General features: G+C 42.0%; 1 protein-coding gene across 1 annotated transcript; it reads left to right on the top strand.

The window, feature by feature from the left end:
• Nucleotides 1-5157: 5157 nt before the first annotated feature.
• On the top strand, nt 5158-9553 carry LOC133391314 (uncharacterized). Its single transcript, XM_061644551.1, has 2 exons — nt 5158-6100; nt 9224-9553. Exons 1-2 carry the CDS (start codon nt 5158-5160, stop codon nt 9301-9303), a joined length of 1023 nt encoding a protein of 340 aa, XP_061500535.1. The 3' UTR covers nt 9304-9553.
• Nucleotides 9554-12590: the final 3037 nt, after the last annotated feature.

Raw genomic sequence — 12590 nt, 5'->3', positions numbered from 1 at the left:
ATCGGAATATAGAAAAGGTTTTGATAAATCGTGCGAGCGAATTGATTCCGGTGCATCAAGCCATGCCGTTGCTGACCGTAGTTTTTTCAGCGAGATCCATAAAAGCGATATTAAATGGGTGAAACTAGCCGACGGTAAACGAGCACCAGTAGAGGGACAGGGATGTGGAACGGTAACATGTTACGATGAAAACGATCAGTTCAGAGAGGTTAGCTTAAGCGAAGCGCTGTATACTCCCAGTGTATCAATGAATTTGTTGTCGGTGCCACAGCTTGTTAAGAAACGTGCCGTTGTCACATTTGATGCAAATGGGTGTCGAATATCGAACGGAAAGGATACAATTGCCTTCGCCACTTCGATCGACGGATTGTATCGACTAAAACAGCCTAACGAGGTAGTCATGATCAATGAGAGCCGGCATAACAACGATTGTAGCCACGTTTGGCATAGACGGTTTGGTCACCGAGACAAGTACGCGATTAACCAATTAATTATAGAAAACCTCGTAAATGGAATAAGGGTTAACGAGTGCGGCATAAATGAACCAAGCGAATGTTGTATGAAAAGCAAAACAACACGCACACCTTTTCCTAAAGAGTCGTTATCTCCGACAAAAGCTTCAATGGATCTAGTTCACACGGACATTTGCGGTCCAGTAGAATTTCCTTCAGCTAGCGGCTTCCGCTATTTCATGACGGTTATAGACGATTACTCGAGGTATTGCGTGCTATACTTCCTAAAACAGAAATCCGAAGTACCAAACAAGCTGGGAGACTACGTGGCATTAGCAGAGAATCTGTTTGGACAGAAACCGAAGTTAATACGTTCGGATCAAGGAGGAGAGTATTCTGGGCAGAAGCTTCGGGCGTTTTACAAAAGAAACGGCATTCAAGCCCAATTTACAGCGGGGTACAGTCCACAACAGAATGGCGTCGCGGAGCGTAAAAACCGCTATCTCGTGGAAATGACCAGGTGTATGCTTTTCGATGCTAACCTTCATGAGCGTTATTGGGCCGAAGCGTTGAATACTGCCGTCTACTTACAAAATATTTTGCCTAGTAAATCCACAAAGCTGACACCATATGAAATTTGGCATGGAGTGAAACCGGAGGTTGGGCATCTAAAGATTTTCGGGTGCAAGGCGTGGGTCAACATACCAAAAGAAAAACGAAAGAAGCTTAGTGCCACTGCAAGACAACTAACGTTCGTCGGATACTCTGGCGAACACAAAGCTTACAGATTCCTAGACCAAGGGACCCAACGGATTATCACCAGTAGAGACGCAAGATTTATTGAAAGTTAGTCCGAACAAACGAACAATAAAGCAACCAATGAAGAGGACAGTCATGAAGAGATCGTATACGAATCAATACTGAAAAGAAACAGTCCGATTGATGATCCTATCGAAGAATACGCTACAAACGAAGACACAAAGGGAACCAGAGGGATACCTCCGCAGCGCTACATAGAAGTTACCGGTTGCGCAAGTGACGAAATGGGAGAACCTCGAAGTTACACAGAGGCCAACCAAAGCCCAGAAAAGAGCGCTTGGCAATCTGCAATGGAGGAGGAGATTAAGTCTCTCCACGAAAACGAATCATGGGAGTTGGTAAAGCCACCACCTGGGAGGAAAATAGTCGGCTGTAAATGGACGTACAAGAAGAAGCTCGATGAGAATGGCCAAGTCGTACGATACAAAGCGAGACTAGTAGCATAAGGCTTCTCACAGCAGTACGGTACAGACTACGACGAGGTGTTCGCTCCCGTGGCAAAACAGAAAACACTAAGAACAGTTTTGTCAGTAGCAAACCGCACAAACATGATCGTCAAACACCTCGATATTAGATGTGCATATCTTTATGCTGACCTGAAAGAAGAAGTGTACATGAAACAACCCCCAGGGTTTCATGAAAACGACGATTTGGTCTGTAAATTGAAAAGAAGCCTGTACGGTTTAAAACAGTCAGCACGAGCATGGAACAAAAAAATCGACGGAACGTTCAGAAGAATGGGGTTTAAACCCCGTGAAGCAGATTCATGCCTGTACACCCGTAACAGCGCAGGTAAGCGATGCTTCATACTTATCTATGTCGACGACATGTTAGTAATTTGCGACACGGACGAGGAGTATTGCAGCATTTGCACCTCGCTTCAAAAGGAGTTCAAGGTCTCGAACCTAGGAGACATACGACAATTCCTCGGGATACATGTAGAAAAGGTAAACGGCATTTAAACCCTAAATCAGAAAAGCTACATCGAAAAGATTGTTGATCGCTTCGGACACGAGAACGCTAAACCGTCAAAGGTACCAATAGATCCTCGTACAGATCATTGGTTGGAAGTTTGCTATATGTAGCGGTGAATACTCGGCCTGACATATGCATTAGCACATCTCTATTGTGCAGGAAAGTTTCAAACCCGACTGATCGGGATTGGACTGAAGCAAAACGTGTCCTACGCTACCTTAAGAGCACAAATAATCTGCGCCTTCACTTGGGCAATGGACAGGGACATCTAGAGTGCTTTGCCGACGTCGATTGGGCTGGCAACGAGCAAGACAGAAAATCCATCTCAGGATTTCTCATCAAGTACGGTGGAGAGTTGGTAAGCTGGGGAACCAGGAAGCAAACGTGTGTTTCACTTTCTTCCACAGAAGCCGAATTCGTGGCATTGTCTGTATGCTGTCAGGAACTGCTATGGATCAAAAGGCTGCTAGGCGACCTCGGTGAGGAAAACCACAAACCAACCGTCGTGTGGGAGGATAACCAATCGTGCATCAAGATGGTCGAATCAGATCGAATCGACAGCCGCTCCAAACACATAGACACAAAACATGCCTTCACTAAGGACCTGCGGGAAAGGGGCGTCATCGAATTGCGGTACCTGCCGACCGAAAACATGGAAGCTGACCTGATGACGAAGCCGCTCGGACGAAGCAAGCTGGAGCGCCATCGGATGGCAATTGACGTTGAGTGAACGCAAACGTGTCCACGTTGAGGAGGAGTGTTGGACACAGGACCACCCTGTGTGCAACGCAGGACAGTTAGCTGTCACACCTCAAAATCTGAATTACCCTTGTCCGAACTACACACCTCTGCTGTATGAACTCCGACCATTTTGTGTCAAATAAAACATCCTTCTTCATCATTACTTCAACCGAACCACACGTGCTTCTGTCTATTCCTAATTTCCCTGCGGCACTGCAAATCTCTAACCATCAAACATAAACCATCATATTTTAGTATATAATGCTTACATTTTGATAATCAATGTTTCGTTGGAAAGGTTTTTTGCCATGATTTGATGCTATGTCTGAAAATTTTACAAAAACTTGTTTTCAAAGTTCATAAATGATTGAAAACCAAATGTAGCATAAGTTCGACACCCGATACTATTAGACTTAGCAAATTAGAATTAGATTAGAATAGCAAAGACACAATTATTAGTATAACATCTGCTATAATTATCTGCAGTAAATTCATTACATCCTAGACACAAACCGCACTAAGGCTAGAATGAAACAGCTAATGATAGAATGAAATAGCATGATAAGTGGCGTGATCGTATTCACCAACACACTCAAAAGAAATAGTTTTTACAAGTATAAAATTTTAGATTAAACATTATCAGAACATAAATTACTGTAATTAGATGCACACAAATATTAGACATAAAAGTGCAATATGTTCTAATCCGAACCAGCTAGATAAATAGGGAAAATTTAATAGAGTTCATCCAATTGCGCAGTAGGATAATACACATGAAAGGACGATGTTACCTAATGTACGCAAAAAGTCACGTACGCATAATGCAGGAGATAGAGCAGGATAATAAATTGTAATCATGCATAACGGAGCGGAAAGGTTAAATATGCCCATAAGCGCAATGTAATTATTTCGTATAAAAGGAAGTTCGCGCGTAGCTAGAGGAGAGTTGTTGTATCAGTAAAATCACGCAGTCCAGTCCGCCGCGCAAAATTTAGTTCGAAGCCAACCACGCTATTAAGTTTAAGTAAAGTGGCAAAAATAAAGTGAGTTTATAGGCCCGATTATTAAACACAAATTGTAAAGACAAGTTGTCAAAATCGGAAGATTTGTATTATGACATCCGTATGTGTTGTGTGTTGGAATTTTTTTTTTTGACGAAACATAAACTCACAAGCATACTGCCAACATATGTATTATGAAACACAAACGGAAATCCAAAATTGTCAAACTGCTTTCCGTCAGCTTTTTGTCACGGAAAGGCGCCAATATCAGATTGTTTGACCGACAAAACACAACAACAGAGTTGTTGCTGTTGCTTTCACGACAAAATATAAGTATTTTATTTCAGAAATAATCAAATTTTATCATTTTAAATAAAAATATGTGTACTGTCATATCCATACAAATGGCGATAAGCTGGAGATACTGGTAACGTGCTGCTGTTTTGGATTAAGAAACTGCTGTTATTTCCTTCCTCTGTTGTTCTTCGATGGTAGTCGAAAGATGAAGGGCTCACGCACCTGGTTTGCGTTCAACAGCATTGGATTCCAGCAACTTCTTCAGTGAGTGGCCGCTTCAACAACCAACAGCAACAGCATGAAATTATCACTGCATACACTTTTAGTTATAACAAATATTCGGAGGGCTCAATCTCCGCCAGAATGTCAAGGAGAATTTCCTTCGACACAGGAATTTTTTTCTTAAATCAGAAATTAACAACCATGAAATGAAACATGTATAAAATGGTTTGTACAAATGATCCGTATGCTTAACTCACGCTTGGTTATAAAGCTGTTGTTATATCTGAGCAACACTTCTGGCAGCACTGGAGCTGTCATACGCTATTCCCCATACACACCGTGGAATGAACAACTACCTTCTATACACACCGTGGTATGAATAGCTAGATTCTATATACACTGCGATCGCTTCCGCTACCGTTCTACGACACTTGAAGAAGAGAAGCCGAACTACAAGCACTACAGGACTACAAATATATTTAGATAGAGATAAAACAGTTCGGTTGTACAATTTACTTAATTACGGTTCCGACCCATCTACAACAATTTGGCGACGAGAAGTACGAAGCTACGTGAATGTGCTAGGCGCAATACATATACAAACAAGTTGCTGCTGAATTTGGCTGTCTACTGCGTAATTTTACATCACAATGGCGCTTCCTAACCCGGTTGTCGACGATCCGGCAGTCGCCGGTCCCACTTTGCCTGCTGTGAATGGTGCTGCGGTACCAGTTACATTTCATTTCGAGCGATTCAATCCTGCTTCATCGAAATTTGACCGATGGTTAAATCGACTACAAATTTCATTCCGGATTTACCACGTGCGTGAAGCCGATAAACGCGATTTTCTGCTACACTACATGGGCGGCCCTACATACGATGTGCTGTGCAATAAGCTGAAAAATGCTGAGCCACATACAAAAACGTACGACGAGATTGTAGCTCTACTGAAGGAACATTACAGTCCTACTCCTTTGGAAATACTGGAGAATTTCAAGTTCGCGAGCCGTAAACAGCTAGAGCAAGAAACTCTAAGCGATTACCTGATGCATTTGGAGAAGCTCGCCCAAACATGCAATTTCGGGGACTACATGGACAAGGCCCTCCGGAACCAGTTCGTTTTTGGCATCCATAACCGTGTGATACAGTCTCGATTGCTGGAAGTGCGCGACTTAACCTTGACAAAGGCAAAGGAGATCGCATTCGGAATGGAAATGTCTCATCGTGGAACCGATGAAATGCACAACTCACGTCAAAAAAGTGAGGTTCAGCACATCGAGCATGGAGCAAACAAAACTAAAAAAAGTTTCCAGTCATCGAGCCAAGCCAGTTCCAGTCAAAGTTCCGGTCGCCTGTCGAACAAGCAGAATGGTGGAAATAAACGATGTTATCGTTGCGGGGATCCTGACCACTACGCAGACAAATGCAAACATAAAGCTACGATCTGCAAATACTGCAAGAAAGCGGGGCACCTTGAGAGGATGTGTCTCACCAAGACCAACGAGAAGGGGACGGATGACGCACATCACCTGGAGGAGCAGCCGTGTGTTATGAAGGATGTGTTACACCTGAACGCGATCCAAGGTATTGCTGGTAAGTTTTTGTTGAGTCTGTGGATAAATCAAAAACAGCTAACGTTCGAGGTCGACACTGGTTCACCCGTATCCTTAATCAACCTACAAGACAAACGAAAATACTTTAACAATTTTGACATTTCCCCTACTAACATTCGACTCGTGAGTTACTGCGATAATGACATTGGTGTGCTAGGGAAAATAACGGTAAAAGTAGTTGCAAATGGTGAGGAATTTACATTGCCTCTACATGTCGCAGAATCTAGTAGACATCCGTTGTTAGGGCGTGATTGGCTACTTGCTTTGAATTTAGATTTCAATCGTGTATTCCAACCAGGTACATATTCAGTTTCCTACTGTAGTGGCAAAAATCAATCTACCACTAATGCATTGAATAATTTACTTAAAAAATTTTCACGTGTCTTTGATGAACGTGTTGGTAAAATTGAAGGAATACAAGCTACACTTACTGTTAGGAAAAATACAAAACCGGTATATATAAAAGCTAGGCCAGTGGCATTTGCAGTGCGCAGCACGGTTGATAAGGAAATTGATCATTTCGTGAAAGAAGGCATATGGGAAAAAGTGGACCACTCAGAGTGGGCTGTTGTTGCTGTTAGGAAAGCCGGAGGCAAAGTGCGGTTGTGCGGCGATTACAAAATTACTCTTAACCCAAACTTACTGGTGGATGAACATCCTCTTCCGAAGGTCGAAGAACTTTTTGCTACTGTTGCGGGAGGGGAGACATTCTCAAAATTGGACCTTTCGCAAGCTTACTTACAACTCGAAGTTCGACCCGAGGATAGGGACTTACTTACATTGAGCACTCATAGAGGCTTGTTTCGTCCCACTCGACTCATGTATGGAGTTGCTTCCGCACCTGCAATTTTTCAACGTCTGATGGAGGAAAATTTGCAGGGCATACCTGGCGTTACTGTCTTCATTGATGACATTCGCGTTACTGGTTCTGATACAAAAATGCATTTACTTAGACTTGAGGAAGTACTTAACAGATTAGATAAATATGGATTGCGTGTCAATAGAGAAAAGTGTGACTTTTTCTCTGATCGAATTGAGTACTGCGGGTACATGGTGGACAAGCAAGGAATCCACAAACTCCGCGAAAAGATTGATGCAATACAAAACATGCCTATTCCTAAAAATAAGGAGCAAGTACGGTCTTTTGTTGGACTCATTAACTACTATGGTAGATTTTTCCCTAACCTCAGTACTATTTTGTACCCACTGAATAATTTACTTAAAGATGACGTTCCATTTGTGTGGAGTGCTGATTGTGATAAATCGTTTACATTGGTAAAAAGGGAGATGCAATCCGATAGGTTTTTAGTACATTATGACCCGTCACTTCCGGTAATTTTAGCTACTGACGCGTCCCCATACGGGGTTGGGGCAGTTCTTAGTCATCAGTATCCTGATGGAACTGAACGGCCATTACAGTACGCATCTCAGACCCTTACTCGAACGCAACAAAAATATTCTCAGATCGATAAGGAAGCCTACTCGATCATTTTTGGTGTTCGCAAGTTTCATCAATACCTTTACGGTCGCAAATTTATTCTGGTAACAGACAATAAACCTATCAGCCAAATCTTTTCGGAATCTAAAGGACTTCCTACTATGTCCGCAATGCGCATGCAGCATTACGCGGCATTCCTACAGGCGTTCGATTCTTAGACATTCGATTCGAATCTTAGACATCGCCGTTCGTCGGAACATTTCAATGCCGATGCTATGTTTCGCCTACCGGTTTCAACTACTGACCCTGAATCGGAAATTGAAGAACCGGAGGTAGTCGAGGTAAATGCAATACAAACACTCCCACTGACTGTAGATGAATTGAGTGCAGCTACCCTAGCGGATGTGAATGTTCGCGAATTGCTACGTGCCCTAAGAACTGGAAACTCAGTTGAAGGGAAACATAGATTTGGTGTGAATCAGGAAGAATTCAACTTACATAAAGATTGCTTGATGCGTGGTAGCCGAGTATACATACCACCTGCATTGCGAAGAAAGGTGCTTGAAGAACTCCATTCAACACATTTCGGTATAACACGAATCAAATCACTTGCTCGGAGTTATTGTTGGTGGGAAGGCATAGACAGAGACATCGAAAACCTGGTCAACGATTGTGCTTCCTGTCAGGCTGCAAAGGCTAATCCTCCCAAAGTCACTTTTCATTGTTGGGAAACACCTACGGAACCGTTTCAGCGTGTTCATGCGGACTATGCTGGCCCATTCATGGGACTTTACTACCTCATATTAATTGACGCATACTCGAAGTGGCCTATGGTCTACGTTGTGAAAAACATGACTACGGAAACGACAATTCGTTTGTGCCGGGAGTTTTTCAGTACTTATGGATTACCTTCTGTCTTTGTGAGTGACAACGGTCCTCAATTTACCTCTACTGAATTTTCAAGATTTCTTAAACTAAACGGAATTACTCATAAACTTAGTGCTCCGTACCATCCAGCCACTAATGGACAGGCTGAAAGATTTATACAAACAATGAAATCTAAACTAAAGTCGCTACAATGTGATCGAGGGGAAGTTCACAGTGAAATTTGAAATATACTGCTCTCATACCGTAAAATGATTCACCCAGCCACCGGATTTTCACCTTCAAAATTAGTGTTCGGTCGTCAGATCCGTTCAAGGCTGGATCTCATGATACCATCAAACGATCCAAACTCAAATGAAGTTCAGTCTAAAATACGTGCATTGACTACTGGATCAAAAGTTGCAGCTCGAGAATACGTTCACGGAAACAAGTGGGAGTTTGGGACAATTAAAGAACTTCTAGGTAAACTCCACTATTTAGTGAAACTTAATGACGGGCGGACCTGGAAAAGGCATATCGATCAACTATGTAGTGTTGGTGCAGGGCTATCGGAATCTACTAAGGAAGAAATTTCTTTGCGCCGTGAAGAGATTGGTGGTGAAAATTTCTACGACAACACTATCGCAGTCACTCCAGACATTACTACAAATACATACAACTACGATAACACTTATACATACACTGACATGTCCCTCCCTGCTATCCCGACTACTCCTAATCTTGAAACGGGTATCCAACTACCGATTTCTAACGAAACAGCTGCAATTGATCAACCCACAGGGTCAGCGGACTTGCCGGTGGACCAAAGGTTGCGTCGTTCTCTGCGGACCATCAAGCCTCCGCAAAGGCTCAACCTATAACAACGAATTCTATTTTGCGCGGAAGAGCTGTTATATCTGAGCTACACTTCTGGCAGCACTGGAGCTGTCATACGCTATTCCCCATACACACCGTGGTATGAACAACTACCTTCTATACACACCGTGGTATGAATAGCTAGATTCTATATACACTGCGATCGCTTCCACTACCGTTCTACGACACTTGAAGAAGAGAAGCCGAACTACAAGCACTACAGGACTACAAATATATTTAGATAGAGATAAAACAGTTCGGTTGTACAATTTACTTAATTACGGTTCCGCCCCATCTACAACAGCTGTAACGGGTCGAAAACACTTCGAAGTAGTCGGCGCTGTTTTGCCAGATCTACCGTTGTTTCTTCTTCAGTGCCGCTATCGTCACTTACGAAGTGGGACAAAATCATTTCGATGTTTTAAACAAGGATTGTTAGCTTGATAAACGATTGTGTCTTAAATAAACTTGTTTACGTTTTTTGTTTTGATTTTGAACATTTTGACACATCGACAAAGCTTTAACGAAAGAAAAATTTTAACGAAACTTGTCTGTCACAAGAACGGTTTTAAAATGCATACCTATTTTCCGTTTGTCTTGACGCACTTGTCTTGTGTCATTTCCGTTTGTGTTTAATAATCGGGCCTTATATGAAAGTGCAAATACAATCCGTCTTTAGTCAGGAACGGCACTAAGTGATGACAAGTTCACTACACAAACATCCCTGCTGAATTTTTGGATATTTTCATTTTGGAGAGTGATTTTTTTTATGATTCGACTGGATTTCACTCGTGAGTCGTATATTATAAGAAAGATCAACATTTTTCCTACATGTTGTCGTTAAAATTAGCTGCGACCATCCGCGACCCCAAACATTATGTAACTTTTTCTTGAAAATAGCGCGAGCGATTTTGACATGTATTGTTGTAGGAGCCATACACCACCAGTATCCAACTACCTGTCATAACCGGGTATTTGAAACAAACAGGCAAAAATCAAAGCTGAAGAGAGAAAAAACAGTTTTAAAGGTCGTAAGATAGGAATCAGCTCTTTTCAAAACCAACCATAAAAAAGTACTTTTTTGGTGCGTAATACTTTAAAAATTTATTTTCAGTAAGAAACTTATTCCGCCTTCGTTTTAATTCCTAACACTCGACAGGACTCGAAAGTAACACTTCAAAGCTTCCAGATTTCGATGGAAGCTATAAATGCTGGCCTCAATTTAAACAAGCCTACGAAGAAACTTCCCGAGCTTGTAAGTTTTCAAATTTAGAAAACATGAATAGGCTGCAAAAGCATCTGAAGGGCGAAGCACTTCGTGCGGTAAGCGGGTTAATGCTTAACCGAGAAAACGTTCAGCTTGTATTAAAGTCTAAGTCTATTAAGTCTTTACTATATAAGTATTAAGTCTTTACTGTTAGAATTACTAGTAGTAAAGCACATAATGATAGATGATCCCTCAGCATTTTTAGAATTTTTTGCTTTGCGCAATCTCATTGACAACATGGTGTTGTGGAAGCAAGAAGGTTGAATGACCAGAGGCTGCTAAACGATTTGACATCAAGATTTTCAACCGAACTTCGGAACGAATGGTTGAAACACACAATAAGTAGGAAACAAGATAGTAAGAATCTTACGCTACGCTAGAAGACCTAGCAGAATGGCTGAAACCCTTTATAATGGCTGAAGAACTGGCCATTATACTGGCCGCGAACGAAGGAGTAGCCAAACAAGAAAGGTCGAACCGTCAAAACATGCAGCATCGTCATAAAGGGCCAGAAAAGCAAACGATATGTCTAATTTGCGGATTTCCTCATGAAACCACTCGTTGCCGACAATTGAACGGTAAGACGCCCGATGAAAAATTATCTCTTTTCATTCGGCATAGAATTTGCACCAATTGCTGCAAGTACAGCAACCATAACGCCCAAAACTGTCGTCTACCACCACAATGTAGTGTGTACGGGTGCGGCAAAAGGCATCATAGTATGTTTCATAAAAGAAATCTGGTAGAAGGGCAACCTACAAACAAAATAAATTGCCATCTGGAAAAGAATAATCTGTTCTATCAGATCGTGCCCATCACTTTGCACCATAATGATAGAAAATTCGAAACTTATGCATTCACGGATCCTGGCTCTTCAACTAGCCTCATTTTGGAAAGTGTCCGAAAAGAACTAAACGTTCACGGACCAAAAAGACCGCTAACTCTCTCCTGGACGGACGGAAGCATTCAAAAAGAGACAGAAAGTAGGATAGTTCCCATAACAGTTGTAGAAATTTGCGACCTAATATTGACGGTTTCTTTAACAACGCACTAGTGATAAATAAAAGACTCGCGTTAATCTCGCTCCTTGCCTTAATCCAGCAAAAGTATTTATTTTACTCTAGCGCACACGCGCGTTAAAAAATCCCGTGCTCTTTCTCCCGATAATTGATCGCAACTGGCCACTTCTTCTTGCGGTGCCACTCGCTCTCATTCGCTCAATATTCGGGAGCAGCTTAAACCTGGCTGATTGTGGTGGTCTAGTTCGGCTGTCACAACTGCTTTGGCAACAACAGTAGAGGGAGGTAACAAAAGAAAATTCTAAGTAAAAGGTCTCAGAAGTGTAAGGGAACTTAACCTTCCCGTTCAAACCATAGATGCTCCGTGTTTGCAAAGAAATTTTAAACATTTGAAAGGCATTAGTATCTCTAGCTATGCAGATGCGAGGCCTACCGTGCTACTAGGCCTTCCTCATTCGTATCTTTGCCATGGTGCTAAATATCGAGAAGGTAGACCAAACGAACCAATTGCCCATGAAACGAGGCTTGGTTGGGTCATTTTTGGAGGAACGAATACGCCAAATGTCACAGAGAACTCATTTGTGATGACAGAGACGTACGAAGAAGAAAACAAGAACATGATGCAAATCTTGCGTGGTTTCTTTTCTACCGAAGAATTTGGAGTTAAACCTACTCCAACCCGTGCCTCTGAAGAAGACAAAAGAGCGTTAAAGATTATGAATAACACGCTTAAAAACACTGGCGACGGATACGAAATTGGTTTAGTATGGAAAACTGACAATCCTAAATTGCCAGATAGTTACGGACAAGCGCTTGCGCGCTTAAAAAGTCAAGAGAAGGCAATGGAAAGGGATCCAAACTTAAAATCATGTTATCATAAAGAAATAAACGTATACGTTGAAAAGAGATATGCACGTAAGGCGACACCAATGGAACTGCTGCAATTGAACGGGAAAATAAACTATATTCCCCACTTTTCCGTGATAAACCATAATAAACCCATTCC

The sequence above is a fragment of the Anopheles gambiae genome, chromosome 2 (assembly GCF_943734735.2).
Source record: "Anopheles gambiae chromosome 2, idAnoGambNW_F1_1, whole genome shotgun sequence".
Taxonomy (NCBI): domain Eukaryota; kingdom Metazoa; phylum Arthropoda; class Insecta; order Diptera; family Culicidae; genus Anopheles; species Anopheles gambiae.
Note: the sequence above shows the minus strand (reverse complement) of the source record. Positions and strands in the feature narration are given on the sequence as shown.

What these genes read in the sequence shown, in the direction of transcription:
- LOC133391314 (XM_061644551.1), top strand. Translation starts at nt 5,158, where the DNA reads ATGGCGCTTCCTAACCCGGTTGTCGACGATCCGGCAGTCGCCGGTCCC. An exon ending in CGCGATCCAAGGTATTGCTG is followed by an intron (nt 6,101 to 9,223) that starts GTAAGTTTTTGT and finishes ATCAACCCACAG; the next exon opens with GGTCAGCGGACTTGCCGGTG.